General features: G+C 38.9%; 1 protein-coding gene across 1 annotated transcript; it reads right to left on the bottom strand.

The window, feature by feature from the left end:
• Window positions 1-19,686: 19,686 nt before the first annotated feature.
• Window positions 19,687-23,514, bottom strand: PBDC1 (polysaccharide biosynthesis domain containing 1). The gene is given in 7 exon segments (XM_080910386.1): window positions 19,687-19,965; window positions 19,967-20,151; window positions 20,374-20,485; window positions 21,419-21,559; window positions 22,069-22,128; window positions 23,277-23,342; window positions 23,449-23,514. Coding segments are annotated over 7 exon segments (696 nt in total). The 5' UTR covers window positions 23,479-23,514; the 3' UTR covers window positions 19,687-19,863.
• Window positions 23,515-24,192: the final 678 nt, after the last annotated feature.

Below are 24,192 nucleotides of genomic sequence, written 5' to 3'. Positions count from 1 at the left end.
CTTACTGACACACCTCTTTAGACAGTCACCTCAAACCAATTTCAATTGTGTGAGTGTTTGCAAATCATGGTGCTACTACTTGTTAGGTTCATGAGGCACAAGGGGAGACCAGAGTACACAGAACATTCATATCTAACTGATGGATACACACCCCAAAATGCAAGTCCCAATCACTTACCATTTCTGCTGAGTATTTTTCCTTTTGACCAGATCTTTCTCCTTTTATCTTTCCTACTTGGTAGTTTCAGTAATGTAATTATGTTTAAGGGAGGGAAAAGATAACCACGAGGTGGCAGTAAAACACAATAAACTTCACGTCAGCAGCATGGGCAGATAGTGGGAAATTACTGGGTTAAAGGGGGTGCAGGCTGTCTCAACAAGGAACCAGCCCAAAAGAAAGAGAATACAGGATCTTCGTGGGGAGAAGAGAGTCTGGGTAACATGAAAGATCAGATTTCTATGTCTAGGTGATGTTCAGAAGCATTAGGAAATCTCTGAAGCCCAGGGCTTAGCAAATGTTCAGTACAGTTTCGTAGTAAATATACAATGCCCAGCGCCGGAATAACCACAATCTCTGTTGCAAAGAATTGATGAAGTTTCTGGCTTTTTGTGCTATTCTGAGTCAATAGGACCCCAAAGTAATTTCCTCTCTTGTGAAACTCCAATTCATAGTTTCATATTCATGTGCTGTTCATAAACAGAGAAGACAGTCTTCGTCTAAGAGTTCAAATCAGTGGAGAGGGATCAGAACTCTCCTGAACAAATGGTTTTGCTTTTGCATTGTGCCAGAACCCTTTTTTATTTTTAAACTTTGAAACAATCTTGCTAGTTAACAAGGCCAATCTCGAACTTACAAACTTATGTTGTGGCCCAGGTAGACCTTTTGTGATCCTCTTAGTCTCTTGGGCAGCTGGAATTAATGCCCATACCAGCTCAAACTCTTGAAGAATGGAGACACATGTGCATTAATAGAGAGAAGGAACTGGTAAAGGCCATCACTAGAAGCTGAAATAAAAGCTGGTGCAAAGATATATAAGGATTAATAGGAAAATACTCAAATAACTAAAATTATTTTTTTAGGAAGGAGAATGCAAGAGACAGAATGTGAAACAAAGAATAGAAAGCAAGTAGTAAATTGGAGTTTTACAACATAAAAATCTAATGATTATATTAAATGAAATTATGCTACAGACTAAGTTAGCAATAGCATAAAATTACAAAGGTAAAAATGTCGCCTACACAAAATATTATCTTAAATATGAGGTTATAGAAATCTTAAAAGGGAAAGAAAAATATATCATAAAACACTAATTAAATTAAGCTTTTGTGGTAACAATAACATTAAGTAACTGGGCTAGAAATTTTAAAAGGGAAAGAAAAATATATCATAAAACACTAAGTAAATTAAGCTCTTGTGGTAACAATAACATTAAGTAACATGGGCTTATTTAAATAAACGTTATAAGACACACACAAAGACATTATATTATCATAAAATTGTCACTGCAATTATGAAGAAAGCAATTCTCATTCTGTATACATTTAGTTTTATAATAGTACATTATATTAAGCAAAAGTTGGCACAATACAGGGTAGCTGAAGAATTCTCTACAGTAAGCTGATTTTGATTCTTTCTTCGAGGTGCACTATCAGTTTTCTGAGAACTGTCCATGGTGATTTCTTAAGAGGTTTGATCATGTTCTCACTAGCAGTATACAAGTGTTTCTCTTGTATTCTCGCCAACATTAAAGTGATCAGGTTTAACAAGAAAAGCTATATGACCATGTATATGTCTAGAAAAAAAATTAACTCTAAAGAGATTAAAAGAATATACAAGGTGCTGGAGAGATGGCTCAGTGGTTAAGAGCACTGACTGTTCTTTCAGAGGTCCTGAGTTCAAATCCCAGCAACCACATGGTGGCTCACAACCATCTGTAATGGGATGTGATACCCTCTTCTGGTGTGTCTGAAGACAGTGACAGTGTACTTATATATAATAAATAAATAAATCTTTTTAAAAAGCCTCTTTAAAAAATACTAATTATTGCCTCAGAATGGGGTTGAGAGAGACACGGTGACTATCCTAATGAGTACAGGATTTATTTTGGCTGTTAGAAAATGAGATTTCGAATATTTTTAACACTCTACTGAACATTATATTAGATGTGCCAGCCAATGAAAAAAGAGAGAAATTAGATAAGACAAAAGTCTAGAAACAACCGATTTACTACTTGAGAATAAATGATTGGAGGATGCTATAAATTCACAGAAGCCAAAATAAGGAGATTTTGTCAGGCAGAGTACTAGAGCAGAAAAGGTTACACAGGGAGAACTCCAAGTCCAAAAGGGACTGTCGACTGATAGTGGGCCCAACCTACTCTGTGGTTCAGAGTGGCCTGGAATTCATGTCAATCCAACTATATAAACCTCCCAAATGCTAGGATTCTGCATATTTGCAATAGGTTTCAATTACTCAGTTTATCACTGATTAGTGCACCCATGTTGATTCTATTGGAAAAAATAGAATAGAAAAAAAAATCTAACATCTGAAATGTAAATACAGAGAACATCCAATAAAAAAATTTAAAAAATATAGACCACATTCCATCAAAAAAGAAAAAAATCCCTGAAACCAATATAGGCCCAGAAAGGACCAACCATCCAGAGGAGTAAATTTTGTTGGAAACTGTGTTACAAAATCTGGAGAGTTTTTTTTCCCCTCCTCAAAAGTGGGATTTTTTTTTTTCTAAAATAATTGTTACTCCACCCTCATCTAAAGAAGCTTAAAAGTAAAGCCCAAAGAGATCAAACTGTTTTAAAATAAGTTAACTTAATATGAAAGCAAACCTCGATATTATTTATAGGAATAACATTTTCAAACACCATGTAAGTCCCTAGATGAAAATGAGTCCTTGTCCAAGTAGAAAGTAAATGTCAAAGCAGCATTATCAACTGGCTGAACTTTGAATGAGCATACACTGATCTCCTAGGTAAAGGTCGCAGGCATGCGCCAGAGGCTAGACGCCAGCTCCGTCTAAACACTGGTGAACAATAACTTCTGTTGACACAGAGGCACCTCCAAGGAAACCAGACCAGAAATTTGAAGACAACTTGAAGAGAATGGCAGAAACAATTAAACAAAAATAAAATAAAATAAACAAACAACAATTAAAATACAACCTGTGCAAAGGGAAGCCAGATACTGCCAGAAAGACTACAAAATGGCTTCTCAACCAAAAGAGAGATGTAGTGAAGAACAATAAAACAGCAACAATCCACAATTCTCATCTTATAGTATTGAAAAGCACACGTTTTTGAATTTAAAAGTATGACAAGTAGCTAAGCCTGGTGGTGCACACCTTTAATCCCAGCACTCAGGAGGTAGAAGCAGGGTTGGAGGCCAGCCTGGTCTACAGAGCAAGTTTCAGAATAGCCAGGGCCGTTACACAGAGAAACCCTGTCTCAAAAAACAAATGAAAGAAAAAGTAAGGCAAATAAAGACAAGTAATCTTTTCAGCAGGCACTGTCTAGAACAGAAAGGTAAGATGAATTCTAGAATTTAAAATATGTGTCCATATGCAAATTGTCTACCCAAAACAGATAAACCCATGGATTTAAACACAGCTGATTAATGCTAATTACATCGATAAAAATTCACATTTTAATATCTAATTTTTATTTTATTGTATTTCTTGATTGTATATCTGTTTTAGTCAAGCCTACTAGCACAAACTGCTTGGAAATTCAAGGCCTGACTGGGCTATGTGTGTGCTCAAGGCAAGCTTTGGAAACTTAGTGAGAGTGGGTGTCATCACAGGAAGGTTAGGCATTAGCATAGTGGTTTGCAGTGATATTAGGAAAACTGAAGCCCAACTTGGGTTTGTTTGCTCTTTCCAAGCTTGAAAACAAGTTTTATTGGCGAAAAGATCTAACTGTTAGAGCTGCAGGCAAATTCCTTTCACAGTAACAGTTCTTTTTAAAAATAGTTGTTCAAAATAAAGAAAGAAAGAAAGAAAGAAAGAAAGAAAGAAAGAAAGAAAGAAACCTACTAGCTTCACAGACCCTCCTTTCACAGTAACAGTTCTTTTTAAAAATAAAGTTGTTCAAAAGAAAGAAAGAAAGAAAGAAAGAAAGAAAGAAAGAAAGAAAGAAAGAAAGAAAGGAATAAAGAAACCTACTAGCTTCACAGACCCTCCCTAAACTCCACACCAAAGAAAAAGCCTTTGGACTGCTTTGCTAGGCACTGCAGATTTCTCTTGCCTCTTCAGAAACCAGGAGGGGTGCGGGTGCAAACATCTTTAAATAAGTTATCTGTGTGGACATGATTATTCTCAAAAAAAGTAGAGGGGTAACAAGTCTTAGCTGGCGGGCATGTGGCTCGGCATCAGTTTTACAGTTGTGGGATCCGAGTCAGCACATGTTCATTTACTACACTCACGAAGTAAGAGCAGGGAATGCTGGGGGCCAGGTTAGATGACACTGTTGGTCTTCTTATAGGGTTGCTATCTCCTTCAGTTCCTTCAATCCTTTCCCTAACTCTTCCTACAGTCCCTCCCAGCCTCTTTTACTTTGAGAAAGTCCAACATATGGTTCTTAGTCTCATTAACAAAACAAGCTTGAGAGCAATTTCATTAGTTTAAAAGAAAATACCCCAGAACAAACAAGCTGTAAATATTAGCAGGTGCCCAGAGGAGGAGAACAGAGGGTGAGTGGACTGGTATTGTAAATTATTTCCTTGCCAAAGAAAACTCCTATAAGTTTCTGTATTTGAAGGAGAAAATGATACTTTCCTAAAAACAAAACAAAACAAAATTTATTTTATAACATAATTATTTTATTCACATCCCAAATCCTGGTCCCTCACCCTAGAGTTCTTCACCCCCTCCCGCTGAGAGGGTGCCCTCCCCTGAGGCATCCACATGCTCTGGGGCATCAAATCTTTACAGGATTAGGCTCATCCTCTCCCACTAAAGCTAGACAAGGCAGCCCTCTGCTACATATGTGCCAGGGGTTGGGTAGGGTGGGGTGGGGAATAAGGCTATTTGGTCCTGCCCATACATATATGCTCTTTAGTAGGTGGCTCAGTCTCTGGGAGCTTCCCCGGGGCCAGGTTAGATGACACTGCTGGTCTTCTTATGGGGTTGCTATCCCCTTCGGTTCCTTCAATCCTTTCCCTAACTCTTCCAAGGAATCCCCAACCTCAAAAATACTGTTTCTTAAAGGACATGGCTACAATGCCATGTCTTGGGCATTTTTTTTAATCTTGACTCAATCTTAGCCAAAAGGCCAAGTGTGACTGACCATCAAATCTTAAACATCTAGCAGAGAAAAATATAATACTTATTGGCTAGCAGCCCAGAAAAAAATGTCAGCACTCTAAAAAATCTTTACTTTCATCTTACCAGTAAATTTAAATCCATGTATTTATCAAAGATTTACCCATGTCATGTTAAATAAAAGAGATTTGAGCTAATTTATCCTTTTTAATTTACACAAGTGCTCACTAAAAACCAATTTTGTACCATGGAAATACAGTCACTTGTAGAGATAGTAGACAAAGAATAGACAAAACACCCCAGATATTTTATAGATTTCACTTAAATTTATTATATGCCAGTTGAGAGCTCCCCTGCCCCCCCGAAAGGTCAGACCAATGAAGTAATGACTTCCTATGTACCTCTAAGCAATCTTTAATTGTAAATCTTGGCAGTTACTAGAAACAATGTAGAAAAATTTGCATTTCAAAGACAAACTTAGAAATATGATTGATAGGCTATCTTAGTTATTTTTCAAAACACCAAGACTGAGACAATTTACAAGAAAAAGCATTTGATTGGGCTTACAGTTTCAGAGGATTAAAGTCCTTGATGATGGAGCAATGACACAGTGGCAGAAACAGCTGAGAGCTCATATCTCGATCAGTAAGTAGGAAGCAATGAGAGCTACTGGGAATGTCATTGATCTAGCTCAAAGCCTGCTCCCAGTGTCATGCCTCTTCCAACAAGGCCATACCTCCTGATCCTTCCCAAACAGTTCCACCAACTAGGGACTAACTATTCAAACATGTGACCCTATATGGCCTATTCTCATTTAAACAGCTACTGAGAGGTTTACTAAAAAGCCAAAGGTCAAAAGGTGAAGCTAATTGTGTATACTTAAATCCATATTGTTTCTTACTTTAAGAACTAATAGGGCTGGGCACATGGCTCTGCCATCAAAAGTTCATACCTGTGGTGATTTGAATGGCTCCATATGCTCATATGTTTGAATACTTGGACCCAGTTGGTGAAATTATATAGGATTTCACCACATAGCAGAGACCTATAGAAGAGATTTCCCCACTTTGCTGTAACTTGCCTATCTCATAATTCCACCTATGTATACTGAAAAGTATCTTCATTTATAATCTGAGTTCTGATTCATGAAACTGTTACTACACTGAAACATAGTATTTGAAGCAACATAAATCTGTGTTTCTGGGTCATGGTCAATCATATTTGGACCCAGAATGAGCTAATTCATATTCCCTTTGAGCTGAGCATTTTCTTTTATAATCACTATACTACTGTCAGACAACTTACCTTTCTCTTCAGATCTCATATATATTTAAGTGCTCCAATGATGAGATCATATATTCTTATGATTGTTACATAGTTTGTGTTCTTTTTGAGCTACAATCTATATTACTTGTTTTTCCCTGTTGCTATATATGGCAGTTAGAATAGGTATGGCCCCCATAGATTCATGTGTTTCAATGCTTGGCCCATACTGAGCAGCTCTATTAGGAGTTGAAGTGTGTCCCTGTGGAGGCAGGCTTTGAGGTGTCATATGTCAGTAAGCTCAAGCTACACCCACTACAGAAGATAGTCTCTCCTAGCTACCTTTGGGTCAAGATATAAAACTGCCTGCACACTGCCATACTTCTTGCCATGATCATAATGGTCTAAACCTCTGAAACTGTAAGCCAGCTCCAATTAAATGCTGTCCTTTATAAGAGTCACCTTGGTTATTTGTCACTTCACAGCAGTGAAACCCTAAGACACTATGTTAATATATCCTGAGAAAAGCAACTTAAAGTATCCTGGCAGGGTTTTTTGTCAACTTGGCATAAGCTACAGCTGTTATCTTGGAAGAGGAATCTTAACTGAGAAAATGCTTCTATCAGATGGTCAATAGGCAAGTTCTGTATTTTCTTGATTAATGAATGGTTGAGTTGGAAATACCCAATTCATTGGGAATACATGCCATCCCTGGGCTAGTGGTACTGGGTGGTATAAGAAAGCAGGCTTGGGTGGAGCCGCGGGTTACCGTGCAGACATGGCTAAGTCCAAGAACCACACCACCCACAACCAGTCCCGCAAATGGCACAGGAATGGCATAGAAACCCCGGTCACAAAGATACGAATCTCTTAAGGGGGTTGATCCCGAGTTCCTGAGGAACATGTGTTTTGCCAAGAAGCACAACAAGAAAGGCCTGAAGAAGATGCAGGCCAACAATGCAAAGGCAGTGAGTGCACGCGCAGAGGCCATCAAGGCCCTTGTGAAGCCTGAGGTCATCAAGCCCAAGATGCCAAAGGCGTCCCAGCTGCAAACTCAGCCGCTCACCCCAAGCTTGGGAAGATGATTTGAAGCTACATGGCCAAGGGTCGTAGGCTCTGCCAACCTAAGCCCAAGGTTCAAACCAAGGCAGAGGCCAAAGCTCCAGCTGAGGCCCAGACTTCGGCTCCAGCTCAGGCTCCCAAAGGTGCCCAGGCCCCTGTGAAGGCTCCGTAGAAAAGGCCCCTGCCAAAGTGAAGACAGACGGACTGCGGTGACACACCCACCTACACACTATTGCAGATGACCAGTGTCCTATGCTGTTTTTACAAATAAACTTGAGACAAGAAAAAAAAAAAAGAAAGCAGGCTTGGGCAAGCCTTGAGGAGAGCAAGCCAAAAAGCATTGTTCCTCCATGGCCTATGGTAGTTCCTGTCTCAAAGTTTCTGCTTTGAGTTCATGAACTGATTTCCCTCAGTAATGGACTACAGTTCTAAGCTTAAATACCACCCCCCTCCCATCCTCCTCAAGTTGTTTTTAGTCATGGTATTTTATCACAGCAAAGGGAACCCTGAGATAAACAAAGTTCTATTTTGGCTCAAGTTAACAATTAATACTGTCACAGTCTCACACTGTAGTCCAGAGTAAACTTGAATTTGCTGAGGAGATCCTAGTATAATTGCCTCCCAAGTGCTGAGTTTACAAGTGTGGTCTATGGTGTTTAGCTACAATTTTTACACTCATCAATATACTACTGATCATGAGTAGGCCATTTTATCACTTAATAATGCCCCCCTTTCCAGTTTTAAGTTTGGAACTTCTTTTTTGCTCACCATAAAAACAGCTGTCTCTTTTTCCTTTGTTTAATTCTGAATGGAATATATTTTCCCATTCCTTTGCTTTCAGTATGTGTCCCCTTGAAAGTAAGGTGAGTTTCTTTTAGACTACTTATACTTGTGTCTTCTTATAAATATTAAGGAGCAGGTGGAATGGCTCAGCTATTAAAGGTACTTGCTGCCAAGCCTAGGGACCTGAGTTCAACCACTGGGAACCAAAAGTTTGAAGGAGAGAAGCAACTCCTGTAAACTGTCCTTTGACCACTACCTATATTCTCTGACATGCCTTCTTCTCATAGTAAATAAAGGTAAATTTAATTTGAAAATTAAACCAATGTTACTGGAGAAAACTGGGGAGTCCCACAGTTCCCATATATTACCATGGAAACCGAGGACTCCCTTTGGGATTCTTAGTGTCATAAAGGAAGGAATTTAACAATGAACTCAGAAGGAAAAGTAGTCAAGGACAATTTTATTAAACCTTAAGAGGAAAACAACAGGGTAGGCAGACATCTGAAGGAGGAATATGAAGAATAGAAAAAAGAAAAGCCATGTTTTTAAAGTTAGGGCCCCCAAACGTCAGCAAGTCCAGTAATGGAGAACAAGTACCATAGAGCCTCATGGGAGCTTCAGAAAAGAGTGAAGAAATCCCAGAGCTCCTAGGAAAGCATGCTTAGACACCGATCAGGAAAGAAACAAGAAAAAGAAAAATTTACACTTTTCTGAGGGTACAGTCATATTTCATTTGTTTCTGCCTTCTCGAGATCAAAGATCCAATTCAAAAGAGGGTTAGAACAAACACCAGGAAACATGTCCAGGTAGACTGTGCTGTGGGACCCTGTGAGTGTTGCTGAGTGATGGATGAATCATGGTTCAATTTTTTTTTAGGATTGGTGCCCTGCTAGTGCTATACTTTGGGGGTGGAGCTAGAGCCAAAAAGGACAAATTTTAAGAAAATTAGTAATTTCAAATGAGTCCTGCTACACATAAAAACATCCTATTCAAGCTGAGCAAAACCTAATTTCCATTATATCTAACTGCTTACAATGTGGGGCCAAAAGGCAGGAGGCACAAGTGGATTCTATCACATGCAACAGTCGCAGCAGCCTGAGTTCCCCTTAAGGACCTTAAATCAAGCCAAAGTGAATTTGTGGCTTTGTTGCAGAAAAGAATTTCAGAAGTGGCCAATAAGAAGCACAGTTGGGATTTCATAAGGATTATTTTATTAGTAATATAAGCTCAATCATGAGGGTTAAGTGTTACAGTAAATATTAAAATGGATGGCTTATCTTTTTATCAGCCCTGGAGGTCTCACTCTGAGGACTCTCAGTCACTCAGTCCACAAGCTGCCCTCTCCTGGGGATTCCTTTCCCGGGCGGTTCACTCAGCTGCCCTGCTGGGGATATGCGGTCCCTGCTCACCTGCTGGCCCCATGGATACAACCGCCCGGCGTGTTTCTTTAACCCACTGCCCAGCACAAACATTACTCCAAAGCACAATTGCTCTTTTTGGTAGGTTTATATTATTAAATTCTCAATCCACAAACCCTCTACACAATAAGATTATATCCAATGGACAAAGATACAAACTGCCCTTCTATATAAGATAAAAAGACCCACAGAAACCCTTAAAATATTCATATCTACCTAGCGCCAATTAAGTTCACCTTCGTCCAGATAACCCTTCTAGAGCTCCATTTTCATTTCTCATTCTCTCCACCCTTTCTTCCATTTTCCTACCTTTTCTCCACCTACCTCTCCACTGCCCAATCTTGTTATCACCTTAAGAGAGAAAGGAAGGTCTGTGTTTATATGATATGTTTATACAGTGAATTCCAGACAAGCTAGTGCTACAAGCCAAGACTTTGTGTGGTGGTTGTAGTATGAGGGTGGGGGTGGGGCAGTTCTCAGAAAGCATGATACACCCCAGAACATGCTTATGCGCTTGCTTCTCTTTAAAAAAAAGTCATATATACCATTTTGATAGGTTTTGAAACCTATTATCCTTAAAAGGTTGCTAAGGAATGTGAATGAAATAAAATCCATGGATGGGTCCTGCAGGTCAGGATAATAGTTGCCAAGGTAACATAGTCTAGCTCACAGGGATACAGAACAAAAGGTATCTTTACAGTGCATAAAGCTAACAGTCTCTCTACGTTGATCATAAAATGTCTGGGGAAAGGAATGAGGCCCTACCCGAGATCATATCCAGCCAGACCTTGAGCCTGGATCAATGCTATTTTAACATAAAATACTTTTATAGAAAAGAGTACTACCGAGAAGGCTCAGTCAGAAAAGTGCCTACAATGTAAGCATGAGAACCTGCATTCAGATCCTCAGCACTTACATAAAAGGAAATGTGGTGTATATCTGTAAGCGTAGCAGTGAAGTGGGGGACATGCACATACACACCTGACACATGGGTGCACACACAAACATACCAACAAAACATGTATATAAAGGGGTGGGCTGGAGAGGGAGAGGGATAAAGAAATCAACAATGTTATTAATTGTGCTGGGATTCTAGCAGCCAGAGGTATCCAACTGGAGGTGATGGACTCCTTTCCGTTTCCATGTCCCCATAATCTTCCTGTCTTTCTGTCATCACCGCTATGCTGACGCTTTTGTCGTAGGTGGTGGTGGTGATGGTGGTAGTGTAGACTTTGCTTTCTTTTTTTTTTAGTACTAGGGGATGAAACTTGGGCCTCACTTATGCCAGACAAATGCTCTAATCAGACTCACCTATATCCCCAGCTGGACATTTCAAGTAAAAAGAAAAAAAATGTATATATTAACTGGCACATATAAACTGCTCTATGTTAAAGGGATAACATATATGTCATTAACTGTGTACATGCTGAAATGTTTAATCAGAGGAAATGTATATGTCTCTTCCAACAGAGCATTTCTTCAGGTTAAAATATTAAAAGAATCATTCTTCTAGCTTAAAAAAAGTATAGCAAATTACTGACATATAAAACTGTCTTACTGTAAAGTAGATGAGAGTCATTCTTAGTATTATAATCAAAGTAACTTCGCAGGTATTGATCAGTACGCCTGCATTCTCCCTCCCCCTGACTCTCCCAAGCCTCTAGTAGCCCATTCTACTCCTAACAGGGAGTTCAACTGTTCTAGATTCCACATATCAGTAACATCACATGGCACTTGTTTTTCTGTGCTTGGTTTATTTCCCTTAACATAATTATCTCCAGTTCTATCCACATTGTCACAAGTGACAATATCTCCTTTTTCCTGTGGCTTAATAGAATTCTTTTGTGTACTATGTATATGTATTGCCACTTGTTCAAGGACATTCTGGTCTACATAGTGAATTCCAGTCTAGTCAGGGGTTATATAGCAAGACCTTGCCTCAAAAAAAAAAAAAAAAAAAAAAAAAAAACAAAAACAAAAACAAAAACAAACAAACAAAAAAAAAAAAAAAACAAAAAACCAAAGCCAAAACATAATAAGGCAAATATAACAGTTACTCAACAATTAGTTGTTACAGTGGTAAATGATGTTCCAGTCCACATTGAAAATTTTGTTCTAATTAAAGACTACCCCTTTGTCATAATTAGCCAGTTCAGAATGGTCTAAAATAAGATTTTTAAGCTCTTTTAGATAGGTTGAGTCAGAGAAAGGTACTCATGGAGATCTTGTGGTTTGGGAATGCCATTACTGTACAAGAAAACCTTATGGGAGGTTATTTTCAGTTGTGTTTAGATCTGTAAATATGCATAGCATTAAATGACTGGTATATTTGCAAATAAAATCAACATTTTTCTCTAGATACCATTCTCTCTTCCATATTACTGATTTGGTGTTGTGGTTTCTTGGTCATCATAACTTTGAGCAGCCTTTATCAGTGACTCAGTTTCAGGTGATACAAGACTTTGCTGGTGAAGGAAGAGTATCAATGCTGGTAGCAATACCTCAAATGAGACTCGAGATTCCCACGCATGTAAGGCAAATCTTAATTTAGCACTCCCTCCTTAATAGCAAGGCAGTCTGCTGGACAGAAGAAGAAAAGGCTCAACTAGACTGAGCACTAAAAAAGCAAGATTCAAAGAGACAGACAGACATTATAGACAGAGACCTGGAGACACATAAAAGATATCCTTTTGTATCTCCAGAAAACTGAGGATCAATGCATTCTATCCAAGGAAACTGAGTCTGAGGGAAAATGTCACGGGGTCAGAAGGAACACTGGAGCTCTCACAAGTTCATAAAAGACCTCTTGTTTTCCAACCAAAGTTGAAAATATCATATATTACACACCTATGGGTTGTGTAAAGCACATAGAAGGCAAAATTACATAGAACCCTCAGGCTGATTAAAGACATACTGCCTAAATATAAGAGCAAACCAGGAAGTATAGATTGACTTATATAGCATAAATGTGAACTACAACAAAATATAGCTGTCAGTTACTTTTCTATTGCTGTGAGAAAACAACACGACCATGGGAACTTAGAGGACTTTATCTGGGCTTACAGTTCCAGAGTGATAAGAGTTTATCAGCCCTATGGCAGGAAAGTAACGCAGCAAGCAGGCATGAGGACTAGAGCTGGAAGGTAAGACCTGAGGGTTCACACCTTGAACCATACAAAGCCAGGAGACTCACTGGAAAGAGAACATAGCTTCTGAAATCTCAAAGTCCACCCTCAGTGACATACGTGTTCCACTAAGGTGACACCTTTGCACCTTTCCCAAACAGTTCAACCAACTGGGTATCTAGCATTTAAATGACTGAGACTTATATGGGACATCTCTTTCAAACCACAAGAGATATCAAGATATTTAATATTGAACAAAGTAATAATCAAGAATGTACTTTAGCCAATCAAAAAGTGTGGGGCATGTAAAGGAAGGAATATATTACCTACTGTTGAAAGAGAAAATTTCAGGTGATCACAAGACTGAAGCTGGAAAATTATGAGGCCAAGGACAGCCTGTACAACATAATCATACTTTGTTTGTTTGTGTATGTGTGTATGTATGAGAGAGAGAGAGAGAGAGAGAGAGAGAGAGAGAAAGGGACACACAACACTGCCTCATCTACTCAGGGTGTTAAAGACTATTTCCCCTCTCTACCATCTTATTGTCACATTTCTAAAAGCCACTGTATCACTGCTCATTTTTCACAGTACAGGATGTCCCTCTTAAAAAAAAATTAAGGCAGTTAATTGGTGGTGCCATGTATCTTTAATCCCAGCACTTGGGAGGCAGAGGCAGGCAGATCTCTGAGTTTGAGGCGAGTCTGGAGTTCTAGGACTGCAAGAACTACATAGACACTGTATCAAAAACAACCAAATAATAATGTTTCTTTTTATCAGTTTTGTCAATACTTTAAAAATATTATATATCTTCTTACCTCCCTACCCACCCAACTTCTTTCAGTGTACACAAGATCTGAAACAGGGTTAAAGTAGACAAAATCCCTGTACTGAGGAGGGAAAGTGAATGGAGGTATGGACTATACACAGGGCAGCCAGAGCTACACAGAGAAACCCTGGTCTCCAATAACTCAAGAATGCTGGCACTATTGGACTACAGGTTTAAAATAACTACAATATCCACACGGTACTGCATAGTAATAAAAAAGTAGACAATAGAAAAAACAGATGGTTGATACAGAGATGGAAACTCTAACTCAAAGAAAAATATACTAAAAGTGATAGATATAGATTAGCTTGTCCCAAAGAAACTTAATGTTTCTCTCAAAACAAATGAAAATGAAAACCAAAAAAAGCCAAAACTCTGTAAAGAAAGAAAATGAAATAAAACAAAAACTGCACGCACACCCCCCCCCACATACCCCCCCCACACACCATTAAGTCCACTTTGGTTTGGACTTACATGGGTCTGCCCTGGAGTACAGTTAATACACCCAAAGACACACCACTGTAGAAAACAATCTCCAGGTGCATGTGCAGCAGAGGATAGCATTGTCTGGCATCAATGGGAGGAGAGGCCTTTGGTCCCAGTGTAGGGGAAGTGAAGACCAGGGGAGTGAAGAACACAAGTAGGAAAATATGTAATATTTTAAAACTCTTGAAAAAACTGAAAAAAAACCCCTCACATTTGTCATCATCATTATCATTATCATCAACTTGTTTCTGACACAGGTTGCATGTAGCCCTTGGCAGTCCTAAAACTGACTCTGTAGACCAGACTGGCCTCAACCTCTGTCTCTCAAGTACTGGCTTAAAGGCATGCACCATGACAGCCAACCTTATTATTATATTTTATTACTTATTTTCTACTCATTTTTTACACTCACTGAGGTATAATTGATAACACTGTAAAATATATACAATGTGATAATTTGCTATATCTGTACACTATGAAATGATTACCAAAGTCAAATCAATACATTTATCATATTATCTTTACAATACCTTAAAAACATTTCCAATTTCAACCATATTGTACTGTATTATTATTAATTTCAGCCACCATGCCATGTATTAACCATTTAGAACTAATTCATTTTATAACTGAATACTTGTGATTTTCCAAAAGCATCTCCCTGTTTTTCCTACCCTTAAATTTTGGCAACAGTAGTGGTTCTAATTGATTTCTTAGTTTGATTCTTTTTAGATCACACACACACACACACACACACACACACACACACACACACACACACACACACACTGATTCCATACAACAACTTGTTCTCTATCTGTCTGATTTCACTCAGCACAGTACCTTCTGGTTTTGTCGATGTTGTAGCAAACAGTAGGTAACACATGTTTTTCCCCTTTATGCACTCATACAAGGTACAGTTAGGTGAGTTCTCCATCATGGCTGCTATAAAGCCATTCTGAAATAAACAGGGTAATGTAACAATTTCTTTAAAATAGAATTTCAGATTGGAAAAATGGCTCAGCACGTAACAGTGCTTGCAGTTCTTTTACTGGAACCGAGTTCAGTTCCCAGCATCAACATCAGGTCACAACTCCCTGTAACTCCAACTTCAGAAGCTCTGACACCCTCTTCTGACCTCCATGTGCACTGAAGCAACTGCATATGCAACCCCCCATATATAAACAATAAAACCCATCTTTAAAAAATTAATTAATAAGGCCAGGTGTGTTGGCACATGCATACCTTTAATCCCAACATCTAGAAGGCAGAGGCAAAAGCAGCCACATCTCTTAGGAGTGAGGGCAGCCTAGTAGCTCTAAGCCAGCCAGGTCTACACAGTGTGATCCTGTCTCAAGCAAACAGATGAATGTGAATTCAAAAAAAAAAATTAAACACTTAGTGACATAATTTCCCAAATACATAGATAGATAAATAAACAGAAATAAAGGAAAATGCTTGTTAAATTTTCTTTGTATATGCATACAGAAATGGCAGCGCTGAACCCTAAAATTTTGAGTAACCTCCATATTGCTTTTCACAATAGCTTTTAACAATTTACTAAACTAGCATAATCCCTAACAACAATCTAAACATTTGTCCTTACACCCACATACAAGGAGACCTCACCCCTCAGCAAGGAAACTTCTTTGCAACAGGTATGTCAGATACATGATTTGCAAATGTTTTCTTCCATTCTGGAGGCTGCATTTCACTATTGTTTCCTTTGTTTCAAAGGTTTTGGCTTGAAGTCTCACTTGTTTGTTTTTGTATTTGTTGATTAAGCGTTTACTGTCATGCTCAACAAACTGTCACAAAGATCCACGTCACCAAGGTTCTCCCCTATATTTTCTTCATGGAGTTTTGTGTTTTCAAGATTTATATTTAGTCTTTGAGATATTTTTAGTTTTTCTAAGTGATATGTCAGAAGTCCTGTCCCTTCCCTTCCTTTTCTTTTCTCCCTTTCTTCTCCCCACTTCCTTCTCTTTCTGTGGACAACTAGATTCCCAATACCATAATTCACCGAAGAATCGTTTTTATAGCTGTATGTATGTGCTTGACACTTGTCAAAGATTGGGAAGGTATAAATTACTTCTAGCTATGATGCTCCATTGTCTTTGATTCTGTTTTAATCCAAGTACTAAAACCAAAAGCCTTGTTTAAAAATAGAGAAATTAAAAGTAAAAGGATGTCAACATTATACAAACTGATTTTCAAATCATTCTGACAATTTCATGCATGTATATAAATCATACTTTGTTCATATTCGTCCTCTCATTTTCTTCTCTTCTTGCCCTCATCCCTTTTTCCAATGTCCTTTCAAAAAACAAAAACAAAAACAAAAACAAAAAAAAAACCAAAAAACAAAACCACCCCCCCAACACTGCATATAAGAGAAAGCATGCAATAGTTTGACTTATTTCACATAATGATCTCCAGTTCCCTCTGCAGGACTGCATTATTTACATCTCAGCAAAACTTCAGTATACATGCTACAGTTTGTTTATCCAGCCCCCTGTTGATGGGGATCTAGTCTGCTATCCTATCTTGGTTATTGTAAATAGTGCTTAACAAAGATGGGTGTGCAAGTATCTCACCTACACGCTGCTGACTGGGACTCCTTTGGATACACACCCAAGAGCAGTATAGCAGGATCGCATGTTATTTCTATTTTCACATATTGAGGGTCCTCCGTGCTGCTTTCCATACTGACTAGACTAATTTGTATTCTCACTACAAAGAGGAAATAAAATAAGATGTAAAATACCCCTTTTAGTACTATCCTGACTCTGGATGAGACAGTAAGTACAAAGATTCTGTGTATAGTAATGACTTAATAAATGTGTACCTTTTTTCTAGTTACTGATGCTTGGTGAAATTATTGCCATGATATAAAAATATCAAAATCAGACTCAGCATGGTAGTGAATGCCTTTAATCCTAGCACTCAGGAAGGAGAAGCAGGCGGATGGATCTCTTAGGTCAAGACTGTCCTGGTCTATAGATTGAGAACCAGGACAACCAGGGCTACACAAATTGTCTCAAAAAGCAACAGAAAAATCAGACTAATTTGATCCTTATATATGTTTCTTTTCATCATTAAAAAAAAAAGACAAAGCCAGTGGCACTTGCATAATATTCTTGCTGCCTAGGTAAAAATATTCCTTTCAATTAAAATCTGAGAAAAGAAAGTCATATAATAGTTTGAAAAAAAGCTTTGTTTTCCATGGGCAAGAAGAATCAAGTCTTCTGTAACACAAAAATATGAAGAGGAAAACCTGGTATGGGAGTTATGAACCTGTGATCCTAGTACTTGGGAGAGATGTAAGGACCATGGGTTTAAGGCCAGCAAAGGTTACACAGTGAATTCTACATCAGCTTGAGCTATGTGTGAACATATTAAAGACCTGCCTCAGGAGCTTTGGGGCTCAAGACAACATCCATTTATTGTCTAGGAGTTAGGAATACAGGGAGAGCTTAACTAGATCCTCTGCTCTGGGGTTCCCAGGGTCCAAACATACTGGCAATCCCACCTTCCAGCTCACTAGTAGGCAGAATTAAGTTCCTTAGAACTAAGTGGAATCCCATTTTCTTGAGGGCTGTCAGCCAGAGGGAAAAAAATGTCACCTTCAGTATTCTGTATGACCCTTTCCTCTCAAAACATGGCTATTTATTTCTACAACTGGACGCCTGCTGTTCTTGCTTGACCCTCTCAAGGACTATTTGGAAAGACCTACCCAAGATCAATGTTTCCTTTGATTAATTCAAAACCAAATCATTCCCAACTTAGGAATAAAGTTTCTTCATATTCACAGGTTTTGTCTACACCAAGCAGCAGGGAATTACACAGGGCCATGCATGGCAAGGGGAGAATACTGAAATCATCTTATGACTCATTTAAAGGATCACAGAACCACTGTTTACTGGTCTCCTCCAAGCTGGCTCCTGCCTCTTAAGAGTCCACCTGTATGTTCTGAAGATCTAATAAAAACTAACACATTGGAATTGGACAAAATAAAGAGAAGAGAAAGAGCTCCAGAAAAAGCAGAAATAGAGACCCGCTTATTCTCACACTCTAGAAATCCCTTAAATTCCTAACCTGGAAACCATAAACTATCCACAGAGGACCTGGTGCAGACTCATGTAAGCTGCTGCAGGCTGTGATGGAACTGCAATTCTATGTGTTCAATACTTTTTCTTTCTCAACCTCTAAGATAGTGTACATGGACACACACCTAGAGAAAATTATACATTTTTCTTAACATCCTGGCTAGTGTGAAATATATGGGACTCTCCTACTCTTTCAAAACTATACATTTTTATCAAAAAAATTTTTTGAAATACTCTTAAGAACTTGCCAATAATAAGAGCATTGAAAGTATTATTTTCCTAGTACTCAATGCATTTATTCTCAAATAGAATTGTTTTCAAGGTAGGGTTTTTCTGTGTAGCCCTGGATGTTCTGGAATTCAATCTGTAGACCAGGCCTCTGCCTTACAAAAACCCCAACTGGCAATAAATCCTTTCTTACATAAGAATGTTACAGTTTGACTTGAGAAAAGTACTGTCTGTATGTACCACAAGTGTTGTGGGTGCCTTTAATTTTCAGTGATCAAATTCAGTTTGTGGAAGCTCATGAACCTGAGCTTCATATACCGGAGTAGGTAACTGAAATCTTCACCCTGAACAGCTTCACCTGAGAAGGAAACACCTCCCTCACATAGCACATCAACAAATGTTTGTGTGTCAAATATAAATATATGCTCTTGCCCCTAACATTATATATGGGAATATACATACTATATTATTATTACTGGCTAAGTTTCCGGTTCACAACCTAGCTATGAGAGGACAAACAAGGCAGGGTTCTGAGTATGAAGCTAGTGTGACCTACATATCGGGAACTGGGCCAGAATGGTCTGTAAAGTGAGACTGTTTCACAAAAGGCAGCCAACAAACCCATCAACCAATAAACAAATGACAAAAATTCTCTAAAAGGAGGTAAAGGCTCTTGCTCTTCTCTAATGGGCTGTACTCTCCAACCTGACAGTTCAGGCTGTAGGCATATCTTTCTAATACAGTAAAGGAAATCAGAGAGCTATAGTCACCACAAAGGAAAAAGCCATTAAAAACAAAAATGTTTTTGAGACAGAGTCTCACTCTGTAGCTCAGATCAGCCTCAAAATCATGGAATTCTTTTACCTCAGCCTCCCAGGTGTTGGAATTACAGGTATGAGCCACTAGGTCTGGCTAAGACTCAATTCTTATATAACGACTTCTAATCCCAATACCAGATACAGGATAACAGGTTAAGAGAACTTTACTACTGAGAACAATGAAAAGAATTAATAATTTTATGAGATAGTGATGAGATTATATAACCGATTTTTTGAAGTGTCAAATAAATGTAAATACTTTCTAAAGTCAGTCGTAAGTAAAATAAACCAAAAGGAATTTATTTACAAAATGTCTTACTTTAACAACAGTTACAGCCAAGAAACAAGGGTATCAAGCAATAATGAACTAAGACTCCACTAATGGAGTTTAAGGTATTACGCCCAGGATAGCTTCTCTTGCTAGCTAGAAAGATGTCCATCTGAGTCTTCCACTTGCACAAGGGCATCAATTAACCAAGGGGGCTGTGCGAGCAGCACAGACACGAGTGGGTTCAGCTGTGTCACATGTTTCTTGGCTTTCTTTTTCTCCTCCCTTGTTTAGTTTTCTACTTCTCTCCTTCTCTGTTGACTCCTTCCTCTTTTTCTCCTCCACTATCAGCTCCTTTCTCAGCTTCCTCTTCTTTATTGCCAGCTCCTTCCTCTCCTTCTTTGTCCTGAACACTGACGGAAACTGCTTTGTTATAGCCTTCCCGGTTCCGAGCAATTTCAATGGCAAAAAATTGAATCCTGGGTGCTGAAAGGTAAATAGAATTGATTGTCCTGGTCTTAGATAATTATGTGTACCGAGTAAAAACAAATTCTAACATAAAAGCCATTCAAATATGTTATGTTAAGGAACAGGACCTTGAAAGATATAAAAAAATAAGATGACCTCGAGTTAACTATCCTTGTTAGTGAACCCAGACTCCTTATTCAGATCCTCTCACAGAAACAATGCCTGAGGCAGGAAACTCACCAAAGATAGTGTTCTCTTCAGTGTAGCCCTGGGAACAATCCAGTCGCAGCAAAGTACCATAGTTGTAATCTTCTACTATCCCTTCAAATTTTAAGCAGAATGGTCTCCACTTCTATAAAGGCAAAAAGTGACACCTTAGCCAATGAAGCCAAGAGTCTAATATACTTGAGCCTGGAAAGAGGGTTGAGCTTCCCCAGTGAGGATAAAAGCCAGGGTCAGAGAGAGAAATAATAAGGTGACTGTCCGCTTTATAGTGAAAATTGTACCCCATTTCTGTGCTATATGTTATGTATTAGACTGCTGCTCCCCTACACACAATATTTTCATCAGGAAAACATTAAAAAAAGAAAACCAATCTTTTTACTACAGAATTAAAATGTGATTTCTAAAATGGATCTATGTTTTGCTTTGAGTTATTTATTAGCCACCTCAAGTCAGAGTGGGTACTTATCCTCACCAATGTGCCAAGGAGACAAAAAAAGCAGAGATACACCTTAATGTTATACATGTCCACCGAGGAGGGGCAAATTCTCAAAGATCAGTAACAGCCTGCTAGGACTTCAAACGTTAAATTCTTTGTTAGCCAAGACCCCACTTGAAGAAAAACCTTCTTTCTTTTATAATCTCAGTGCTCTGCATCAGCATGAGATGGTCACATAAGCTAGACACACCACTGATATGCTATCCAGGACCTCTGATCAATGGAACAAAAACCCAGAGAGTCAAAATGCTGCCCTATATTCCTTGCACCCTATTAACTATTTCATCATCCAACCTTTCCAGCCAAACTTCCTGCTAAAATTAAACTCACCCTTCTTCCCCTTAAAGGAGTATCTAAGGGGGTATTGAAGTATCCAAGGGGGGGGGGGGGAAGTTTTCAATAACACAAAATAACATAAGAAAGAAATCAATTGATCCCAGAGTTAACTTATTATAAAATCCAGGTTCCTTATTTTAAGTCCCTTGAATAAATGTGAAGTGCATATACAAACATATAATCAAAATTATTGGCCAGATATTAGATAATGCTTAAGAGGATACTTACCTCTTTAGCTGATTCTGATTTGAGTTCTTCTGGGTCCAATACATCTACCCTGAGTGTCTCAAAAATTTCACGGAACTCAGAGTAGATTTGGTCATCTACTTTGGTGAGTTTCAGAAACCGTGGGTCAACTGATGAAATCAGCTGCCAGACAACAAAACAAACGTAAAGATGCTAGTCACTAATTTAGACTTCTACCCCTCCAGTGCCACACCATCAGAAAACCTTATGGTTCTCAGGACAGTATAACAGCCCAGGTCTTCCATGAAATCATTAAAATGATCTTAAGAGGCACAATAGCAGCCCCTCTCTCTTTTTGCTTTTCTTTTTTTTTTTTCCTTTTACTATTTTGGCAACTGAATGAACCCTTCAGTCCTAGTATTGCCCGACTCTTGTTATGTGATTGTTCATTCATTCAACAGACATTTACTCTTGGGCCAGGCATCTTCCCTCCAGGTAGCAAACCATAGGGGGTAGGCAAGCAGAACCTCTCATTATCAAATTCACTTCTACCCATGTTCCCTGAAGGTAAGATTTTTCAGTAGTTAAAATAACAAGCAAAACATAACAATTTAAGTTGCCAAGAACCATGATCAGCATAGCATCATACACTAAAATTACATGTTGACGTCTGTTTAATGATGACAACTCACTTTATAATAGACTTCAGCATGCTGCATTGCTCGAATGGCCCAAGCCATTTCAATATCAGGCTGTAAAAGAGGAAGAAATCTCTTAGTCCTGTAATGGATAATGAATTAAAGACATCTTGCAAAATCTCAAGAAGTCTATAGAAAATGTTGCCATCAGGGATAAACACTGAACTAGTGGACTTTGCAATATCAATCTTTTTTCCCTACAGTGACCAAAAGAGGCTGTCAATACAGAATAATAAAAAAAAAAATGAACCACTGGACATCTTTTCCCAGCAGATAATGATAACTATTATACTAAATATAACAAAAATATAATTTATTTTGTACATATGTTGCATTATATAAAAATTAAGCAACCCAACTCACATTGATATACCCACTTACACACCTCAGAGTTGTTGGGAGGACAAAAATACATATGAAACTATTTTATCACTTTCATGAGTGTAGCATCTTATATTTATCATGTCTTCATCAGATAGCCAATTTTCCATTTTGTAAAACTCCAGAACAAATGTAGCTTGATTATATATGTATGTCTGAACAAACACCCACTGGCTGTTCCATTGGACTCTCCCTTTTCAACCCAGCTGTTGTCCCCTTCATGAAGCCAGGAAAATCCGTTTATATATCCACTCTCCTCCTTTAGACTAAGAAGTTTTCCTACTTTCGAATCCACGTTTTCTGACCATTTTATACTTTGAGGATCCAGTTACACTTCCCAGGTGAAATCTACTGCCTCCATCCTTAAAACTCTCTCCTGCTAACCCCTTTCCATTCTATTGCTTGAGCCATCGTTTTTCTCATCTCTCGACATCCGGCTTGTACAAAGGTACATATAAAGCACACCATAAACCAGTGCCACTTTACCGCACAGTGGAATCATTCATTTTAAAGGCTCTTTAAAAACTACTATGTTTTGGCTCCTCTTCCCCCAGACATTATGACTTGACATGATATGGGCTGTAATCTGGATGCGCGGTGTGTTCAGAGGTTTCCCGGGTGGTTCTAAAATCACAGAAAGTTAGGGACTCACTTTCACAGGTTCTAGAGTAATACATTTATCAACTACAATTACACTGACGTGAAGAAGGTACATCTTTTGACTGATGTGGGAAAGTAAAGGAGCTTATAATTTAAAGCCAGGGCTTTCTGACATCCTGGGATAGCTGGTTGGGCGGGAAGTGTAGGTGAATCATACTCACGTCGTTGCCATATGACTCCGGAGGGTAAGAAAGAGCATGGGCGATGGACTCCGCTTCCCCAGAAATCTGAGAAGAAAAAAGCGGCGCTGAGTGAGCGATTCCCTGACTCCTTGGGTTGCTCACTACCCAATCTCAACTTGGGTGTTTAACCAACCCCAGAGCAGTATCTTACCAGCTGTTCGCTTTCGCTAGCAGCGTCCATTTTGCCGCTAGGTACGGGCGGCTTTCCCTTCCCGGAAGTGACCTGTTGCGCGCGCTGCTTTAACAGTTAATTGAAACCAAAAGGACGGAAACAGAAACCAGTTTCTCCTTCTGCGCCTGCGTGCCCTTTGCAGAGGAAGCTGTGGCTCCGCCTCATCCGGGCCACGCAGGCGCCAGCCAAGGTGGCGTGCTGTTACTTAGCAACGCTATTCCTCTAGCCACGGTGATAAAATATTCAATAAATCAATGAGGAAAATAAGTTGCATAAAAAAATTAAACATCTTTTAAACGATGCTATTAAGTCCCCAGTGTGCCGTGTTCCCAGCTCGCGCGCGCGTACACACACACACACACACACACACACACACACACACACACACACGCATGCCTGCCTTAACCACTTACAAGCAAGGTACTAGAAGCAGGACGGTGGAATTCGGGAATGAAGAATTTCCTATCTGTTTTGGAAGAACAAGTAGAGTGCGGTAACAACGAGGTGAGAGCATCATCATACACTGTAGGAGCATACTTGAGCTGAGTCATGGGCGCTTAACCAAGCAGGTCGGCAGGGGGAACGTGGATGGGCAAAGGTGCTAGTGAAAAAAACATTATAATACCTTGCAAAGAACAATCTAGCTGGAACAGAGTCCAGTCAGGAACTTGGTACGGTGAATTTTAGATGAGAATTTAAAAAAACAAGTCAGGGGATTTTTTT

The sequence above is a fragment of the Micromys minutus genome, assembly GCF_963924665.1.
Source record: "Micromys minutus genome assembly, chromosome: X".
In the NCBI taxonomy this organism is placed as follows: domain Eukaryota; kingdom Metazoa; phylum Chordata; class Mammalia; order Rodentia; family Muridae; genus Micromys; species Micromys minutus.
Note: the sequence above shows the minus strand (reverse complement) of the source record. Positions and strands in the feature narration are given on the sequence as shown.